The following is a 20,144-nucleotide window of genomic DNA, read 5'->3' as shown; positions in this document are numbered from 1 at the left end:
GTGGTGTTTACACCGACTTGAAACCCGCATGCGCGAATTTCACTGTGGGGCGGGAGCGATTGGGACAAGGGTCAGAGGAGATCAAGATTCGGGGAGAGGATACAGTGTTAGGGCCGAGGAGCTGGAGGTAAAAGAGACAGTAGGAAAACTCATCCACCTCCTGGGCTCCCTTGTTATTCCTTTCTCACTCCGGGAATTCTTCCTCCCCACCGCTTAACCCTGTTCAAAGCTGCGCGCGCTTCCCTGTGTACGGCATTGCGTCAAACCCAAAGTGTACGTGATGGCGTAATGGGGTAATGGGACATGGCTTGTGCCCCAATAAACACGCATGCGTCGTTGTCCTCTTGTCAGTGTCTCACCAAAGTGAGGTGCTGTTTGGTTCACAGACTAGTCTAGCTCCTCGGATGCTGCCTGAACTGCTGTGCTCTTCCAGCACCACTAATCCAGAATCTGGTTTCCAGCATCTGTAGTCATTGTTTTTACCTAGCAGTTCTGAAAGATTGGCCCAGAGGGTTACAAGGGAATAGATTCTTAGTGAATTGGATTTTGTATTTCTATTCAGATTTGTTGATAATTTTCTACAAATTACTGCAATTATTCGTCTGCTAATTCCTCCAGCCCCAATACCTCAGCTTTTATCTCCCATTCTTGACTAACATGGTTATCCCTCATGGCTCTGGCACGCCAGATATTTGAAACCCATATTGCTTGTAACATCATTTCTCGCCTTCAAAGCGTCCTTAAAACGTTTGCATAGGACTTTGATCATGTTGCCCCGGTTCTTCCATATATACAAGATCTGGACTGGGGTGGACAAAGTTAAAAATCAGCAATGGAATGTTTACAAGGTTAAAAATCACAACACCAGGTTATACTCCAATAGGTTTATTTGAAAGTTCAAGCTTTGGGAGCCCTGCTCCTTCGTCAGGTAGCTACTGGGACAGAATCATAGGAAAACAAAACATTGGGAGAGAGAGGACTGCAGATCTTGGAGATCAGAGGCAATAGTGTGGTGCTGGAAAAGCACATCAGGCCAGGCAGTATCCGAGGAGCAGGAGAATCGACGTTTCGGGCAAAAGCCCTTCATCAGAATTTATAGTGCCCATTGTTGTCAGTGTCTCACCAGGTGATGTTTCGTTCAGAGTCCTGCCCGAACCGTCGACTTTGCCTGACCTGCTGTGTCTTTTCCAGCGCCACACATTATCAACTCTGATTTCTCCAGCATCTGCAGTCCCCATTGTGTCCTTGGTTAAGCGACCAGTCTGGCAGTTTATGTAAATTCCCTGTCCTATGGTACTATAATCCTCCCCAACTAGCTACTAGACGAAGGATCAGCGGTCGGAAAGCTTGTACTTTCAAATAAACATGTGGGACTATAACGTCGTGTTGTGTGATTTTATATACATATAAAGAAAATATAAGGGTGAAGCCCTTTAACATTGTATACTAATGAAACTGTGGTCATTATCTACTCATCCTGTCTAATTATGGGAAACAACGGATTTCAAATACAGAAGGTGATATGTAAGATGATGCTGCCACCAATCCTTGACAAGGCAGAATAGGCGCACCCTCTTGGCTTTGAGACTTACCATTGATTGACAGCTGTGTGGTTGGGAGGGTAGGGCTGGGGCTGGAGGATAGCTCACGCATGTGTGGTGAAGGGGAGGGAATGGGCTGAATTGGGCGGTCAGCTTAGACTCTAGTTATCTGAATTGTTTGTTAGTCTTGACGTACTGGATGGAAGTGGCTGCTTGTTTTTGTTTTTGAAACGTTGTTTCTCTTCGGTTCCTCTATCTAGGAGGTCCTGGTCGCTGGTTGGAAGAGCAGCGGTAAGGCCTGGTGTTAGCCACCGAAACCACCCACAGGATGCCGCCGCTCTGGTGTTCTGTTCCCCGGGTTAGAGAAACTTGAGTAGGGCCTTGGAGGACCAGGGGCGGGATGTGCAGGAGTTTCGCCTTTGCTTCTTGTAAATAACCCTGTGTGGAACTCAACTTGGTGTTTGCCGGGAGAGACTTTAATACATTTCGAGATCAGCTTTTCAGTGATTTCCAATTTTTAACAATAGTGGTCTTTAAAGTTGGCTTTGGAGAGATGTCAACATTAAAATAAAAGCTTAAAGCCGTCGAAATATCATTTATGCGTATACCAACGCAGGGTCTTTATCCAGTTTTTCATATGGGAAAAATCAGATAAATTAAGTTACACGAAGAAAGAAAGAACTCCAGCAATAATATTGATTTTTGGTTGCTGCTATATTTACATTTTAGGACTGTTCAGAATTCGTGCTCGTAATTTTAGGAAACAATTACTTTTAGGTTTTGTGTGGGAAATTCCGGGCTACTTAAATCTGTTTGTAGTATGTGCAAAAATGGTAAATGTAACTATAGTTCAATTAAATATTAGCCAACAATGTTGGGGGGGGGGGGGGGCGGGGGTGTTGTTTTTTTAAACCGGTTTTAATCTGAACGTGTAACTGCAGGTAATCTAATGTCACCTCGGATGAACCGTTTTCTGCGTATGAGCGCCTTCTTCATTGCTTAGTACTGCCAACCTAGCTGACTTACACATTTCATGGTTCTTCTCTAATGATCAACTCCAAGTAAACACTGGAAAGATTGAATCTTGTCCTCTGGCTCAGCTGTCTGCAATACTTTAGTATAACTTGAATATTTACAGTGAATGTTACAATGGCATCTGCCTCGATTCAATGATTATTGTGGATCATGCAAATAATTGAGAAGTTTGATGTAGTCTTTTGTCGAATTAGCTGATTGCAGTTGAGGGAATCAAATCAAATAAAGCACAGGATCAAGAGCAAAAGACCCCTTCAATAGACTGATTACTTGTTTTTTAAACTAATAAACTGGTATCTGTCTAATGATTACCCCTTTTGCATACATTCTCCAGGCACAGATCTTGTTTTACTAATGGTTCTCCAGAGTAAACTCGTTGAGATAATGAAAAACAGGTTTTTCCAGTGTTGATTTTGGAGATTTCATGATCAGTTACCTTAAATATGCAGTTGATGTCATGTAGCAATTTTCTGACAATTCATGAAGAAGCAGCAGTTTTGATATGATAGATCAGTAATTAGGCAAGGCAAGTATACAAGTGTGACAGTTATTTTTATTCACTTGAGACATGGACTTTTCTAGATGGCTAATATTTATTGTCTATCTCTAGTCGTCCTTGAGGAGGTGGTGCTGGGCTGCCTTCTTGAAGTACTGTTCATGTGCTGCAGGAAGATCTACAATGCCTTTAGGGAGGAAATTCCAGGATTTTGATCCAATGACAGTGAAGCAGCGGTGAATTTTTTCCAAGTCAGGATGGTGAGGAGGGGAACTTGATGCACATATCTGTTGACCTTGTCCCTCTAGATGGACGAGGTCGTGGGTTTGGAAGGTTCTGTCTAAGAATCTTTGGTGAATTTCTGCAATGCATCTTGTTTATAGTACATACTGCTATTACTGAGCGTTGGTGGTAGAGGGAATGGATGCTTGTGGATATGGTGTCTCTCAAACAGGCTGCTTTGTGCTGGACATTGCCAATCTTCCTAGTGTAATTGGAAATGTACCCATATCGGCAAGTGGAGAATATTCCATCACACTCTTGCCTTGTAGATGGTGGAGAGTCAGGAGGTGAGTTACTTGCTGCAGTATTCATAGCCTCTGACCTGCACTTGGAGCTACTGTATTTACATGATGACGGCAGTTGAGTTTCTGGTCAATGATAACCCCCAGGATGTTGAAAGTGAGGGATTCAGTGATGGTAACAGCATTGACGATCAAGGGACATGGTTAGATTGTCACTTTAGACTTTGGAATTAGTTATTGGCTGGCATTTGTATGGTGCAAATATTACTTGTCATTTGTCAGCCCAAGCCTGGACATTGTCCACAGCTTGTTGCATTTGAACATAGACTGCTTCAGTATCTGAGGAGCTGCGAATGGTGCTGATCATTTTGCAATCAGTGGCAAACATTCCCACTTCTGACCTTATGATGGAGAAAAGGTTTCCTAGGTGTGGTCTAACTAGTGCCTTGTATAATTGTAACAACTTTGATATTGCATTCCTGTTGAAATCGAGGCCAACATTAGATTTGCCTTCCCTAATATCTGCTGAACTTGGAATATGAGTCTCCAATAATATGGCTAGAATGCTGTGAGGGCCCATAGTCTTTGCAGTATCCTGTGCTTCTCACTGTTTCTTAATATCATGTAGAATGAATCAAATTGGCTGAAGACTGGTATCTTTAATGCTGGGGATGACTGGAGGAGGACAAGATGGATCATCAATTCTGCGTTTCTGGCTGAGGCTTGTTACAAATGCTTCTACATTTTTTGGACTGATATACTTGGCTCTTCCATCATTGAGGATGTGAATATTTGTGGTGCCGCCTCCTCCATTGAGTTGTTCAATTGTCCACCAGCAATTATGACTGGATGAGGCAGGATGGCAAAGCTTAGATGTAATCTGTTGGTTTTGAGACTGCTTAGCTCTATCTACCAGTTGCTGTTTAGCATTCAAATAGTCCTGGTTTGCATCTTCACCAGGTTGATATCACTTCTAAATATTACCTGGTGCTGCTCTTGGCATGCCCTCCTCCACTCTCCATTGAACAAGGTTTGATTCCAAGTTAAGTGGGAGATATGCTGGACTGTGAAGTTGCAGATTGTGTTGGAGTATGATTCTGCTGTTCTTTACCCAAAGCACCTCGTGGATGCTCAGACCTGAGTAAACTAGATCTATTCAAAGTCTGCCTCATTTAGCACAGTGATAGTGCCACAACATGATGAAGTGAAGGCGTATCAAAGTAAAGGCGGGACTTCTTCACTACAGAGTTGTGCAGTGGTCACCCTTACTGATAGGTCCTGGACCAATGTATTTGCCACAGGTAGATTGGATGTAGTCCAATGTTTTTCCCTCTTGTTGGTTCAGCAACCACCTGCCAGAGACCCAGCTATATCCTTTAGGATCCACTTGCTGTGGCTCTGGAGTCACATGTAGTCACAGGTGAGGATGATGGATTTCTTTCCCTGAAGGACATTAGTGAAGCAGATGGGTTTGTCCCACAATCAACAATGGTTTCATAGCCATCAGTAATGTCTTAACTCCAGTTTTGTTTTGTTGTTGAGTTCAAATTCTATCATCTGTCTTGGTGGAATTCAAACCTGGGTCCCCAGAACATTAGCTGAATTTCTGGATTAATAGTGTAGCAAGAATAGCACTCGGCCATCACCTTGCCTTGAGAATGCTTAACCAATCATGAAACATCCTGAAGAATGGACAAGCGGGGCTGGTGGTTTTCAGTATCTTTGTCTTTGTTCTTCCCTCAGGCTGATATAGTGGAACTCCTGGTTTATTCCCAAGAAGATGGAAGCACATTTCCCCAGATTTTCTTGCTCACCATCTCTCACCACCAATCCTTGTTGATATTCTTTGTTTTGGGGGCTGGCCATCTATGCTGTACCAATCACCTGTCTAAAACTTCTCAGCATTTGATAATGGGTAGCTCGCTACTCATGATGCCAAATGATCATTGTCCCCTTACCTACCTCTATTTGAAGGTCAGTTTTCATTGCTTCGAAGAACAGCCCTTCTTATTTTCAGAACATTGCACTCATAGACATGGGGCCTATAAATCTTTTGTTTTTGCTTGTGAAAGGCTACTTACTACTGTAACACAATTAAATGAGGTTTCATACTACACAGGAAATACCAAATATGGAATACTAAAATATGCAGGTTTACAAGGAACCCCAGTTTACAACAGTGAACGATATCAGACCGATATCACATCAGAGCTGCCATTACCTGTGCAAAAAGTATGTATCAGAATTAAATCAAACGCCAAGAGGTTAACCCATATTTCATACATCTTCTGTTTATCTTCAAGTGTACATTCTGCAATTGCAAAGTTTTTTTTTCCTTTCATTGCACTGCTGATAGTGTAGGGTTCTGGTTTGCAGTCAGTTATTTTCTGAGTTTTAGGTTGTTCAAATCACACCCAGATCCCTGGTTCTAGATACAGGACTTATATTTAGGGAATGTGAAATAAGAAGGCAGTAAACAGGTGTTTCAGGGCAAAAGAATCTCTGCGTTGATTTACAATATAGAAGGTAAGTATAACACATATATGCAACAAAAAGGGAAATTGACATGATCAACTATACAGAGTACAGTAATGCTATTAAATACACTATTAGCTAGATTAAACATTATTTGAATCTAAAGACAACAGTTTTAATTACAAAAACGTTTAATCAGGCTTGAGATTCCAATGCACTGGTCACTACTCCTCTTCCATTGTCACTACTCACCTCCCTGCTAGCTAGGTCAGAACTTTGGGGTTTTGCCATTGAGGAAAACATAGTTTTGGATTATAAAATCCTGACAGTGTGGAAACAGGCCGTTTGGCCCAACAAGTCCACATCAACCCTTCCAAGAATGACCCATTCCCCTATCCTATTACCCTACATTTATTCCTGACTAATACATCTAATCTACACAGTCCCTGAACACTATTTGCAATTTAGCATGGCCAATTAAACTAACCTGCACATCTTTGGACTTTGGGAGGAAACTGGAGCACCCAGAGGAAACCCACACAGACACAGGAAGAACGTGCAAACTCCACACTGACAGTCCGGGTCCCTGCTGCTGTGAAGCAGCAGTGCTAACCACTGAGCCACTGTGCTGCCCCGGTTGCTGAGGTTCTCGCTGTTGGTTTTCTTGGTTCAGAACAGGCCCATGTCTGGAAGCTCCTGTTCGGACAGCAGTTGGTTGGCTTCCCCATCTTTGATCTCCTTTGTTCCAATGATGCTCTTGAGAATCTGATTTGTAGCTCTAATGTACAGGAGGTTGAGAGTAGTGAGGTCATAAATAAGGTTTCACGGTCGCATGAGTGAACTGCCAAGCAGGAAGGTGATTTGAAGTGTATCTACTTCAATGCCAAGATCATCCGAAATAAGGTAGGTGAACTTGCAGCATGGGTTGGTATCTGGCGCTTTGATGTTGTGGCTATTTCAGAGACATGGATAGAGCAGGGACAGGAACGGTTGTTGCAGGTTCTGGGGTTTAGATATTTTAGTAAGCACAAGGAAGGTGGTAAAAGAGGGGGAGGTGTAGCATTGTCAAGGAGCATATTACAGTGGCAGAAAAGACGTTTGATGAGGAATCATCGACTGAGGTAGTATGGGCTGAGGTTAGAAACAGGAAAGGAGCGGTCACCCTGTTGGGAGTTTTCTATAGGCTCTGAAAACTTCCAGAGAAGTTGAGGAAAGGATTGCAAAGATGAATCTGGATAGGAGCAAAAGTTACAGGGTAGTTGTTAGGGGGGGCTTTAACTTTCCAAATATTAATTGCAAACGCTATAGCTCGTGTATTTTAAATGAGTCAGTTTTTGTCCAATGTGTGCAGGAGGGTTTCCAGACACAGTATGTAGATAGGCCACGTTGGTTTTGGTACTGGATAATGTACCAGGAGGTAGGTGAACACTTTGGTGATGTGACCACAATTCGGTTACATTTATTTCAGCAATGGAAAGGGAAAGGTATATACCACGGGGCAAGACTTATAGCTGCGTGAAAGGCAATTATGATGTGATTAGGTAAGACTTAGGATTCATAGAATGGAGAATCAAACTGCAGGGGATGGGCACACTTGAAACGTGGAGCTTGTTCAAGGAACAGCTACTGCATGTCCTTGATAAGTATGTACCTGTCAGGTAGGGAGGAAGTAATCGAGTGAGGGAACCATGGTTTACAAAAGAAGTTGAATCTCTTGTCAAGAGGAAGTAGGAGGCTTATGTAAAGATGAGATGTGAAGCCTCCGTTAGGACGCTTGAGAGTTACAAGTTAGCCAGTAAGGACTAAAGAGAGAGATAAAAAGAGTCAGGAGGGAATGTGATAAGTCTTTGGCAGGTAGGATCAAGGAAAACCCTAAAACTGTCTGTAGATATGTCAGGAATAAAAGAATGACTAGAGGAAGATTAGGGCCAGTCAAGTACAGTAATGGGAAGTTGTGCGTGGAGTCGGAGGAGATAGGAGAGGCACTAAATGAACGTTTTCTATCTTTTTTTTCTGTGTGAATACTGACAATGTTGTCAAGGAGAATACTGAGGTACAGGTTATTAGTCTAGACGGAATGGAGGTTCATAAGGTGGAAGTGTTAGCAATTTTGGAAAGTGTGAAAATAGATAAGTGGGATTTATCCCACGATTCTCTGGGAAGCTAGGGAAGAGATTGCGGAACCCTTGGCTTTAATTTTTATGTTGTCATTGTCTACAGGAATAGTGCCAGAAGATTAGAGGATAGCAAGTATTGTCCCTTGTTCAAGAAGGGGAGTAGAGACAACCCTCGTAATTATAGACCAGTGAGCCTTACTTCAGTTGTGGGTAAAGTGTTGGAAAGGAATATGAGAGAGGGAATTTATAATCATTTTGATTAGGGATAGTCAACATGGTTTTTTGAAGGGTAGGTCGGGCCTCACAAACCATATTGAGTTCTTTGAGATGGTGACCAAACCAGTGAATGGGTAAAGCAGTTGATGCAGTGTATAAGGATTTCAGTAAAGCATTTGATAAGGTTCCCCACAGTAGGCTAATACAGAAAATATGGAGGCACGGGATTGAGGGAGATTTAGCAGTTTGGATCAGAAATTAGCTAGCTGAAAGAAGACTAGATGGTGGTTGATTGGAAGTGTTCATCCTGGAGTTCAACTACTAGTGGTGTGCTGCAAGCATCTGTTTGGGGCCGCTGCTGTTTGTCATTTTTATAAATGATCTGATGAGGGCATTGAAGGATGGGTGAGTAAATTTGTGGATGACACTAAGGTCAGTGGAGTTGTGGACCGTACCGAAGGATGTTGCAGGTTACAGAGGAATGTAGATTAGCTGCAGAGCTGGGCTGAGAGATGGGAAATGGAGTTTAATGTGGAAAAGTGCGAGGTGATTCACTTTGGAAGGAGCAACAGGAATACAGAATACTGGGCTAATAGTAAGATTCTTGGTAGTGTGGATGAGCAGAGAGTTCTCTGTGTCTATGTACATAGGTCCCTGAAAGTTCCTAGCCAGGTTGATAAAGTTGTTAAGAAGGTGTACGATGTGTTAGTTTTTATTGGTAGAGGGATTGAGTTTTGGAGCCAAGAGGTCATGTTGCAGGTGTAGAAAAATCTGGTACGGCTGCACTTGGAATATTGCATACAATTCTAGTTGCTGCATTATAGGAAGGATGTGGAAACATTGGAAAGTGGTGGCACAGTGGTTAGCACTGCTGCCTCACAGTGCCAGGGACAAGGGTTCAATTCCAGCCTTCAGCGGGTCTGTGTGGAGTTTGCATATTGTCTGCATGGATTTTCTCTGGGTGATTAGATTAGATTAGATTACTTACAGTGTAGAAACAGGCCCTTCGGCCCAACAAGTGCACACCAACCCACCGAAGCGCAACCCACCCATTCCCCTACATTTACCCCTTTACCTAACACTACGGGCAATTTAGCATGACCAATTCACCTAACCTGCACATCTTTGGACTGTGGGAGGAAACCGGAGCACCCGGAGGAAACCCACGCAGACACGGGGAGAATGTGTACACTCCACACAGTCAGTCGCCTGAGTTGGGAATTGAACCCAGGTCTCTGGCGCTGTGAGGCAGCAGTGCTAACCACTGTGCCACTGTGCTCTGGTTTCCTCCCACCATCCAAAGATGTGCAGATTAGGTGAATTGGCTGTGATAAATTGCCCATAGTGTTCAGGAATGTGTAGGTTAGATGCATTAGTCAGGGATAAATGTAGGGGAATGAGTCTGGGTGGGTTACTCTTCAGAGGGTTGGTGTGGGCTTGTTGGGCAGAATGGCCTGTTTCCACACTGTAGGGTTCTATGATTCTCGGATGCAGAGGAAACTTACCAGGATGTTGCCTGGTATGGAGGGAAGCTGTTATGAGGAAAGGCTGAGGGACTTGAGGCTGTTTTTGTTAGAGAGAAGGTGGTCGACAGGTGACTTCATAGCGACATACATGATGATCGGAACATTAGGTAGGGTAGACAGTGAGAGCCATTTTCCTTAGATAGTGATGGCTAGCATGAGGGGACGTAGCTTTAAATTGTGAGGTGATAGATATAGCACAGATATCAGAGGTAGGTTCTATACTCCGAGTAGGAAGGGCATGGAATGCCCTGCCTGCAACAGTATAGACTCGGCAACTTTAAGGGCATTTAAATGGCCATTGGAAAAACATATGGATGATATTGGAATAGTGTAGATTAGACAGGCTTTAGATTGGTTTCACAGGTTGGGCTGAAGGGCCTGTACTGTGCTGTTATGTTCTATTTGCATTATATAATGTCTTTTAATCAGTCTAATTAGGCATGGCACTTCGGGAATATTAAACGAAACCTGAGAACCACAGAAGGCGATGTCCCAGCAGATGACAAAAAAAAACTAATGGCAGGTCCAAATGAGAAATTGGGGTAGAATATCACAGTTCCCTTGGACATTTTCTAATGAACCTATTCTAAGGTACCTCTGGAGCTGGTGGAACTTGAACTCCTGCCTCCTTGCCAATAGGTAAGGACACTACTATGCCACAAGAGCTCTAGTCTTCAGTGGAATGTCCTCGGCCCAACCATCTTCAGGTGCTTCATCAAAGACCTTTGTTCCATCATTAGGTCAGAAGTGGGATGTTCACTGATGATTACATAATGTTCAGCATCATTCATGATTCCTCAGATATTGAAGAAGTCTGTGTTCAACGTAGCAGACCTGAAAAGAATTCAGGTTGGGCTGACCAGTGACAAGTAATGTAAGTACCAGGCAATAATCATCTCCACAAGATAAGGCCTAACAATTGCCCTTTGACATTCAATGGTATCAACATCAATGAATTCTTTTCCATCAATTTTCTGGGGGTTATCATTGACTAGAAACTGAACGTGACTCGCCATATACAGTAAATACTGTGTTCACATGTAGGTTGGAGACAAGAAATCCTGTAACAAGTAACTCAGCTCCTGACTTCCTGAAGTTTGTCCACCATGCACAAAGCACAAGTCAGGAGTGTGATGAAATGCTTTGATACTCCACACTACAACCTGGATGACTGCAGCTGAAACAATACCCAAGAGGCTTGATGCAATCCAGGTTGAAGCAGGCCACTTGATTGGTACCACATGCACAGATGTTCACTTCCACAGTAGCAGTAGTCTGTACTACCTATAAGATGCACTGCAGAAATTTACCAAGATTGCATAGATAGCACCATCAAAACCCAGAACTGCTATCATCTAGAATGTCAAGGGCAACAGATTCATGGGAACAAAGCAATCTGCAAGTTCGCCTTTAAGCTACTCACCATCTGTTGCCATTCCCTCAGTGTTGCTGGGTCAAAATCCTGAAACTTTTTCTGTAGTGGCATTGTGAGCGTATGTGCATCAAATGGATTGCAATAATTCAAGATGTCAGCTCACCTTCTCATGGTCATCCCATGAATGAATTTTTTTCAAAAATCCACATGTCCCTGAAAACATCAGGGCTGGTAAATTAAGATATAAGGAATAGGAGCAGGAGTAAGCCATTCAGCTCATCAAGCCCATGCTGCTATTCGGTGAGATCACAGATGATCTTTCCACTTCAATACCATTTTCCTGTGCTTTTTCTGCATCACATGGTCTTAATTGTAGAAACCTATTAATGTTGATTTTGAACATACTCAATGAGTCAGCCCTGGATAAGTTGGCTCAGCAGACATATTGCTTTGCTTTGTTGAGTGGGGTCTGCTGGAATTATATGTAATGTTACTTAGACTGCAACTGATGTAGTAGATGCAGTTATTGTCATTGCATTACAGGAAAAATGTGACAGCAGTAGAACATGTGTCAAGGAAATGGACAAGGGAAGGATGCTTCCAACAATAGAACTATCGTTGAAGAAAGATTGGACAGGCTTGCTATACTTCCTTTGAAATAAAAGTGATTGAGGGACATTTTGATGGGCATAAAGTTTAAGGTGCCTGATATGGAGGATCTAGTACCAAATATAAGATGGGTCAATAACTATATGGTTGGTATAGGTTTAGTGTAATTGGCTAGAGAATTAGGAAAGAATCTTTGAAAACAATTTTGCCCAAAGTGCGAGACGAAGTACGTGAAGATCAGGAACCTTCCTCAAGTGGAGCCAACTGTACTTGCAGAGCAAAGCTTGGGACCTTCCCTCCTCTTCCAGGAGGACAGACAGTCAGCACTGCAGTGCACACTTATACCCAGAGCTATTTGATAGCCAGGCTGAAGGTCACAAAATCGAAAAGTGACATAGGAAAACTGTAAGTGCATTGATTGGTGTGAAGATACGAGAAAAACATATTCCTAATAATAATAGTTTTAAAAACTATGTGCATTTCAATAAGGAATGCTATCAAAAGGGAAGTAAGTTAAATCAAGTCAAAGGTTAATGATTGGCTTCAGATAGAAAACAGAAATGACCCTGGATAGTGGGTTGCCTCAAGAATCTGTTCTTGGGTCACGACTGTTAACAATACATATAAATGATTTTAGTTGTGTGGACCAAATGTAATATTTCCAAATTTGCAAATTATAGAAAACTAAGTATTATGACAGAGATGTAAAGTAAGTTCAGGTAGTTTTGGAGAGGATTAATGACTGGGCAGTAATGTGACAGATGCAATGTCATGTCAAAAATGTAAGGATATCCACATTCGTAGGAGGAACAGGCATGCAGAGTATTTCTTAAATGGTGAGAATTTTTAAAAATGTAGACATATAAAGGGACCTAAGTATCTTTGTCCCAGACACTGAAGGCTAATATGCGGGTGCAGCAACTAACCAGAAGGTTAATGAAATTTTAGTCTTTATCATAAAAGGTTTTGAGTACAGGAGTAGTGAAGTCTTGCTTCAGTTGTAAAGTAACTTGGTTAGACCGCACCTAGAGCACGGTATGCTATTTCGGTCTCCTTGTCTCGGGATGATGTGGAGGTGCTGGTATTAGATTGGAGTGGAAAAATTAAAAATTACACAACACCAGGTTTGTAATTTTTAACTTTTATCTCAGGTTGGAGATTATTGCTATGAGGTAGTCCAGTGAACCTTCAACAGATTTGTTCCTCTGATGGTAGAACTGTCTTAAGAAGAAAGATTGTGCAAATTGGACTTGCACTCTCCACAGCTTAACAAGAGATAATCTAATTGAAACTTGCAAAGAACTTAAAGGGATAGACAGGATAGATGCACGTAAGAGGTTTCCCCTGTTTGAGGAGTCTAGAACCGAGAGGCACAATTTGAAATAACAATGCCATTTCGGACTGAGATGAGAATTTCTTTTCACTGTTCTGGATGTTTGTGGAATCCTCCACCCCAAAGGACTCTGGATGTTAGATCTTTGAGTATGTTCAGAGATTGATAGTTTTCTGATCACCAATTCAGTGAGAAGAAGCATTGCGATGATTATGTGGGTAAAAGGTGTTAAAGTATTCGATCAGTTTTGCCCTTTTAAATGGTGTAATGGTAGACTGGAACATATTTTCTGACAGTGATACAGTCAACAACACAACATTTAAAAATAAGCCAAGTGCTGTGACTTAGAGTTATGGATTTAAAAAACTGGAAATTAAGGTCCGATTGGATTGCGCAGATGTAATTTTGTAAATCTGTGTTTCTGACTGGAGGTAACCATCTTATTTGCTAATTCTCTATGCAAAATTCACTTGTTATTGCTACCAGTCAAAATCATAGAATCCTAGAGATGTACAGCATGGGAACAGACTCTTCAGCCAAACCCATCCATGCCAACCAGGTATCCCAACCCAAACCAGTCCCATCTGCCAGCATACGGCCCATATTCCTCCAAACCCTTCCTATTCATGTACCCATGCAAATGCCTCTTAAATGTTGCAATTGTACCAGCCTCCACCACTTCCTCTGGCAGCTCATTCCATACACGTACCACCCTCTGTGTGAAAAAGTTGCCCCGTAGATCTCTTTTATGTCTTCTCCCGCTCACCCTAAACCTATGCCCTCTAGTTCTGGACTTCCTGACCCTGACCCCAGGGAAAAGACTTTATATATTTATCCTATCCATGCCCCTCATAATTTTGTAAACCTCTATAAGGTCACAAATGAATAATATTTAAATATTAACAAAGCTGCCAATAGTTAGTTAGTTCTAATGGAGATTTCCGTAGCAGCCAGGGCTATTTGACAGATATGTCCACATACTTCAGATAAGATGCAAGGAACTTCAGAATGCATGTTGAAAAAAACTGCAGACGCTGGAAATCTGAAACAAAAACAGAAATTACTGGAAAATCTGAGCAGGTCAGGCAGCATCTGTGGAGAGATAATCAGGGTTAATGTTTTGGGTCCAGTGATCCTTCTTAGAATTGTTCTGGAGTTTGTTTCAGAATGTGTGTACCTGTACACGATTACCATCAATAATTTGGGAGACATGAATTTCATGCTCTGAAAATCCTGTCTTACGTTCTCAGATGTCTTGGTACCGCTTTCTGCATATTGACAGCAGTGTGAAGCATCTGTTGAGAGCTGACTTTCAAGGACGGGAACTATGGAAATGTTGGATGAGTAACCATCTACCTGCAGTAACTGCAAGACGTTGGAAACATGGTGCTCCAGACTCCTTGAACTGTTCATGGTTGATGCACGATCAACACTTGGGTAAGGCAAGATATTCCAAATTGAAATTTGGACATGAAAATTAGTGTGTTGCCGCTTCAATTTACTCTACTTTCAACTTGCCACACGTAGAACTTCTTTTGAGTTCATATTATATCATCTGCATGTCATTCATTCTCCAGTTGCAATGGAAGATGAATCTAGATTGTTGGCTTTTCAACTGGTTTGAGTTTTTTTTTAAGAATGACAGAATTGGCTTGGCTAAAATTTAGTGCTTAGATGTGGTTGGAAATTGCAGTTGTTGCAAGTTTGGTGGCATTTGGAGCTGTAGTAACAGGAATGCTTAAAGGTTAAAAGCTGTTTTTAGTTAGAACATAGAACATAGAAGAATACAGCGCAGTACAGGCCCTTTGGCCCTCGATGTTGCGCCGATCAAAGCCCACCTAACCTACACTAACCCACTATCCTCCATATACCTATCCAATGCCCGCTTAAATACCCATAAAGAGGGAAAGTCCACTACTGCTACTGGCAGGGCATTCCATGAACTTACGACTCGCTGAGTGAAGAACCTACCCCTAACATCAGTCCAATATCTACCCCCCCCTTAATTTAAAGCTATGCCCCCTTGTACATTTATTAACATATTTTCAAAAAGTTCCTCTGCAATAAAATAAGTGCCCAGTTTTCAAGACAATCTGGGCATCTTTAATCTGACCAGGATGTTGTCAGAAGCTCTATTGTGTTGCCATATTTAATTTTAACCATTGTCTACACGTTTCAATTTACAGCTAGCTTTGATGATTCTCTTTATGTGAATAGGTTATGGATAATCTATACTGGGCATCTGAAGTAATGTTTGAGGCAGATTTTAAAGTCTGTATGCTGCTTTTCTTTTACTAATCTTAATTACTCATTTCCTTGAATCTAAGGCACCATAAGTAAACATAATTTCCATTTATTTATTTGTGCGTATTCTACATTTCTAAATTGCCTTTTTTATTTAAAAAAAAATTATGATTCTGAGAAACTTCATGCATAAAGTCCCTTTTTACTGCATAGAATCAAATAAACAGCTTCAAAACTCTGCAGGATTCCATTTTTCCTTCTATGAACGCACAGACAAGAAAAAAAGCTTTGATTTGTGAAGGGAGATATTTAACTTAAAATCCAACTAGTTCATGTATGATGGCAAAATTTTATTACTTCACTCACATTTCAGTTGTCGGGGTTACTGGCAAAAACCAATGGTCCTCTGTAAATGGGTTTTTAAAATTTCCTTTGCTCCTTTGTAAAAGTTATATCCAGATTAATAATCCTGTATTTGATATCTGAAGCTACCTAAATGCATGCCTTTTCAAGTCAGTTAAGATTAAAGAACTAAAATCTTTTAACTTCTATAGAATTGAAGTATTCTGACATGGTGATGCGATTAAATTACGTTTGGCTGCGAGATCATTGTCGCTCTGCATCGTGTTACAACCCAAAGACTAATCAGCGGAGCTTGGACACAGCTCAGGTGGATTTGGCAATTAAGCCAGCAAAAATACGTTCTGACAATGATACAATCTACATAACCTGTAAGTTATTCCTCTATTTGTGTATATAGTGTGTGGTCTTTTTCCCTTGGTACAATTAATACTTGAACTGAGAAAAAACTTTAAGCTGTCTGGGAATGAATTTTAATCGTAATTTGTTTTTGATACTAGCTTGCAACACAGGTTCTTTGAGCATATCTAACATGATTGTTTTTCCTTCGCAATAACTATTTCAATTTCTTCCTCATTTAATAGGGCCAGATAATCACATGACCAAATATGACTTGTCATGGTTGGCAAAATATTCTTTTGAAGGCCAGAAACAGACAGTCCAACGACGTATTCTCTGGAATGCTTCTGTTTATAAAGAAGCCCAAATGCCTTATGTCACTTACAATTCTGTGATGGAGTCGGACGAAGAACTCAAAAAATTTTTGGAAGCCTTCCTACTTTATGGCATTGCTTTTATTGATGAAGTTCCTGTAAGTGTTGAGGCAACAGAAGCTGTAGCTTTACGTGTGGGTTTGATCAGGTGAGATTTTCTTATGGGTGATTATGGATTTTTTGGGAGATGGTATTAAAGTTTAAATTCTGAACTGTTAAAATTTTTTTTATTAACTGTGTTGAAAAGCAATAGTAAGTTTATTTCAATATACTGAATACTGAGGAAAATAAGTTGTCTACTATCTTTACACATATTGTATTAGCTGTTAAGATCTCAGTGGAGACCAGTAACCTTTTAAAAAGAACTTCAAAATTGTGGGTATCGACAGTATTACACCATAAGATTTCACATTTTAATCAAAAAATAATTAATTGACAGGAGTTAAGGAAGTACCACTGCTGTAATACTCTATTTTATGAACATTTCACCTTCATCACCCAAAATCTCAATGGAACACTCCCTTTTCTACTTGTATTTCCAGCTGAGATTTATACTAACTTGCAGGATTTTGAGGGTTCCTTCACTTTTCCTGTGACCAAACCAAGGAATGCTGCACTTCTCAGGAATTTGGTTTGTATCTCCTCCATGTTCCTCCTTTTCTCTGATGTATGAGATTTCTTGGTACCTTTTCACGAACACTGGGCGAGGTGATCTTGCAACTTTGCTTCAATACTTCACAATTGTGAACATATAATTGACCAAATACTGAATGACAGAAGCAATCATCCCACCATCCACAAACGAAACTGCATTAGAACATTATTTCAGTGAGCCACTACACACTGCAGCACAGAGGAACTATGCAGAGCAGACTGGGTTGGCAAAATATTCTTTTGAAGGCCAGAAACAGAAAGTCCAATGACCTATTCTCTGGAATGCTTCTGTTCATAAAGAAGCCCAAATGCCTTATGACTGGGACAACACATCCATCCTAGGACAAGCCAAACAGACGTGCACAAGAAGTCCTAGAAGTATGGCATTTCAACTGGAACTCTATCAACAAACACATTGACTTGAATCCCATATACCACCCCTTAAGAAAAACAAAAGGAAATGACACCAGCAACCCAAGGAAACCTAAACACACGAATAGAAAGCGGCCATGCCACCAGTGCTTCATCCAGACGCTCACTGATGATGTTACCTAGTATGTGACAAAACATCTGAAAACGAACCTTCCAGCTCAGCAAGCAAACCTACATCCAGAACTTACACCTGAGCTACAAATGTTCTCCAAACGTGTGAACATACAAGCCTGAGCATGAGCCTTACTGAATTCTTACTTCCTGACTTCAACTCAGAAATACCACTGTATGCTAATCACCCTTTGCTCCTGATCTATTCTGTCTCGTTATCTTCTTCAGAAAGCTTTAAATCCAGACTTCAACCTTTCTTCCAGGATGCCTACAGATATTGTGTATCCTGAAGAGATATTTGGAGTGGTCACTACAATCCTAAGAGTGGATACCTCTTCCACAACATCCCAGTGACTCAATAATTCTTGCCCTTTCATTTGCAACTCCAGATGTAACTGATTAACAATGCTGACCAAGCTTTCTTGCAATTATTCAACATTCAAAAATAAGAAATCACAAAATCACTAAACTCTTAACTGTGCAAAAAGAGGCCATTTGACCCATCAAGTGTGAGTTGGTATCCTTGTACCTTTTTTTTCATAATCATGGTTATTGTTACTATTTAAATAATCATCTAATACCTTCTTGAATGCCTCAATTGTATTTGCTTCCACCATATTACCAAGCAGTGCATTCCTGACCATAACTACTCACTGATTTTTCTTTTCCTTATCTCATATTTGCTTCTTTTGTGAAACATTTTAAATCTGTGCCCTCTGGTTCTCAATTGTCTTGGATGCAGGAGCAGTTTTTCCTTAAATACTCTGTCTAAACCCTTTGGAACTTTGAAAACTTGCATCAGATCTGCCATTGCTTTCTCCTCTCCAAGGAAAAACAGCCCCACCTTCTCCAATCTTTTAAGTGAAGCTTTTCCTGTATAGTACCATTCTCGTGAGCCTCCTCCACATTGTCTTACACATCTTTCCTGAAGTGTACAGTTCTGGGAACCTCCTGCTACTTTAACTGCAATTTAACTAGTATTCTAAGTTCAGCATAATCTCCCTACTCTTGCAATTGGTGCCACTATTTTTAAGAAGCTTAGAATACTGCATTTCTTACGAACCAGTGTCTCTGCCTGTCCTGTGCACATGTGCACCCAGGTCTCTCTACTCCTGCATACCCTTTTGAAATTGTAGTTTATTTTATGCTGTTACTGAATGTTCTTTGTACCAAAATGTATCACCCTCACTTTGCATTCAACTTCAGTTGCCACCCATCTACGTACTCCACCAATTTTACTACACATTTTGAAGTTCTATGCTCATATACCTTCAGAACTTTGTAGCCTGTATCATCTGCAGACTTTGGAATTGATCGAGGTGTGCTTGGCCAGTTATTTATACATACACCAGAAAATACAGTGGTTCCAACACTGCTCCCTGGGGTACATATCTTCCTCCTGCCTGAAAAAACGACAGTGAACAATTGCATTGAAACTGTATATCTCTACTAATAAAACTCAAAATCCCATATACGTTAAAAGCCTTTTCAGCTTGACCTGTCACCTTCAAAGATTTGTATATGTATGCTGCCTAAGCTTTTGTTTGTGCATCATAATAAAATGATGGGCTGGATTTTTCCAATGCTCCTTTTTTGTACATTTAATATGAAATTCTACATTTCTGACTGGATATTTTGATCAGGGCTCTTGCAGAAGTGTGAGGTTGTACTTTAAAACTGACAGGTCCTTCATTACACATTAGTAAGTGAGAGGCTCTTGGCAGTTAGTGCTATTTTCTGTGATTATGTCTATCAACACAAGCAGCCACTTTGAAATCTCCTGTGAAAGGCTAAGTACGTGAGGTTAGGGTACTAGATGGGCAGAGATAGGGTGTTAGTGGCTGATGGACTGTTTAGGATGGATAAGAAATATGGGTCCACGGGATATGGGATGGGTATTAGGTCAGGTGGAAAGTAAGGATATCGTGGCCCCGAATCTGAATGAGGCGTAATGAGGAGGCAATTACTCAATTGGTGAGTTAATTCAATAGGTGAGTTAGTTCAGTAGTTATTCAGGTGTTAGACAACATTTTTAATTTGTCTTTTTCCTGAGTCTATCTTTTTAATTGTTTAATTAATTGTTTTAATTCACAGTTGTCTTTATTTTATAATTAATGATCTAAAGTATGCAACTAGAATTCTCTATTTGCTTTCTCTGTAGCCACATTACACTGTTAATGTTTTGTTTGGGAAGACTATGCCTCTCAATTTACAAAAGTATGATTAATGACAGTTTGGAATGTAGACCAAAACATGCAGTCAGAATGTAGAAATCTGAGAAAAGTAACTGAAAGGTTACCATCTACAACTTAATTGCGAGAAGGCTAAATATTGTCTTGATGTTTTAACTCTGGAGTGGTTAGAGATGAATAGTCTTTTAAAA

The 20,144-nt window shown here is 40.9% G+C and overlaps 1 protein-coding gene across 2 annotated transcripts in view; it reads left to right on the top strand.

The window, feature by feature from the left end:
• Positions 1-19: 19 nt before the first annotated feature.
• The window catches only part of tmlhe (trimethyllysine hydroxylase, epsilon), a 34,888-nt gene continuing 14,763 nt past the window's right edge, over positions 20-20,144 (top strand). Inside the window, exons 1-5 of one of the 2 annotated variants that reach the window (XM_072594980.1) lie at positions 57-127; positions 1,802-1,832; positions 14,498-14,684; positions 16,046-16,222; positions 16,436-16,712. In XM_072594980.1, the coding sequence (XP_072451081.1) occupies positions 14,498-14,684; positions 16,046-16,222; positions 16,436-16,712 (641 nt within the window). In that variant the 5' untranslated portion in view covers positions 57-127; positions 1,802-1,832. Of the gene's footprint in view, positions 128-1,801; positions 1,833-14,497; positions 14,685-16,045; positions 16,223-16,435; positions 16,713-20,144 lie in introns of both variants that reach the window. The other variant, XM_072594979.1, reaches the window with a different exon arrangement.

Source organism: Chiloscyllium punctatum, chromosome 25, assembly GCF_047496795.1.
Source record: "Chiloscyllium punctatum isolate Juve2018m chromosome 25, sChiPun1.3, whole genome shotgun sequence".
In the NCBI taxonomy this organism is placed as follows: Eukaryota; Metazoa; Chordata; class Chondrichthyes; order Orectolobiformes; family Hemiscylliidae; genus Chiloscyllium; species Chiloscyllium punctatum.
Note: the sequence above shows the minus strand (reverse complement) of the source record. Positions and strands in the feature narration are given on the sequence as shown.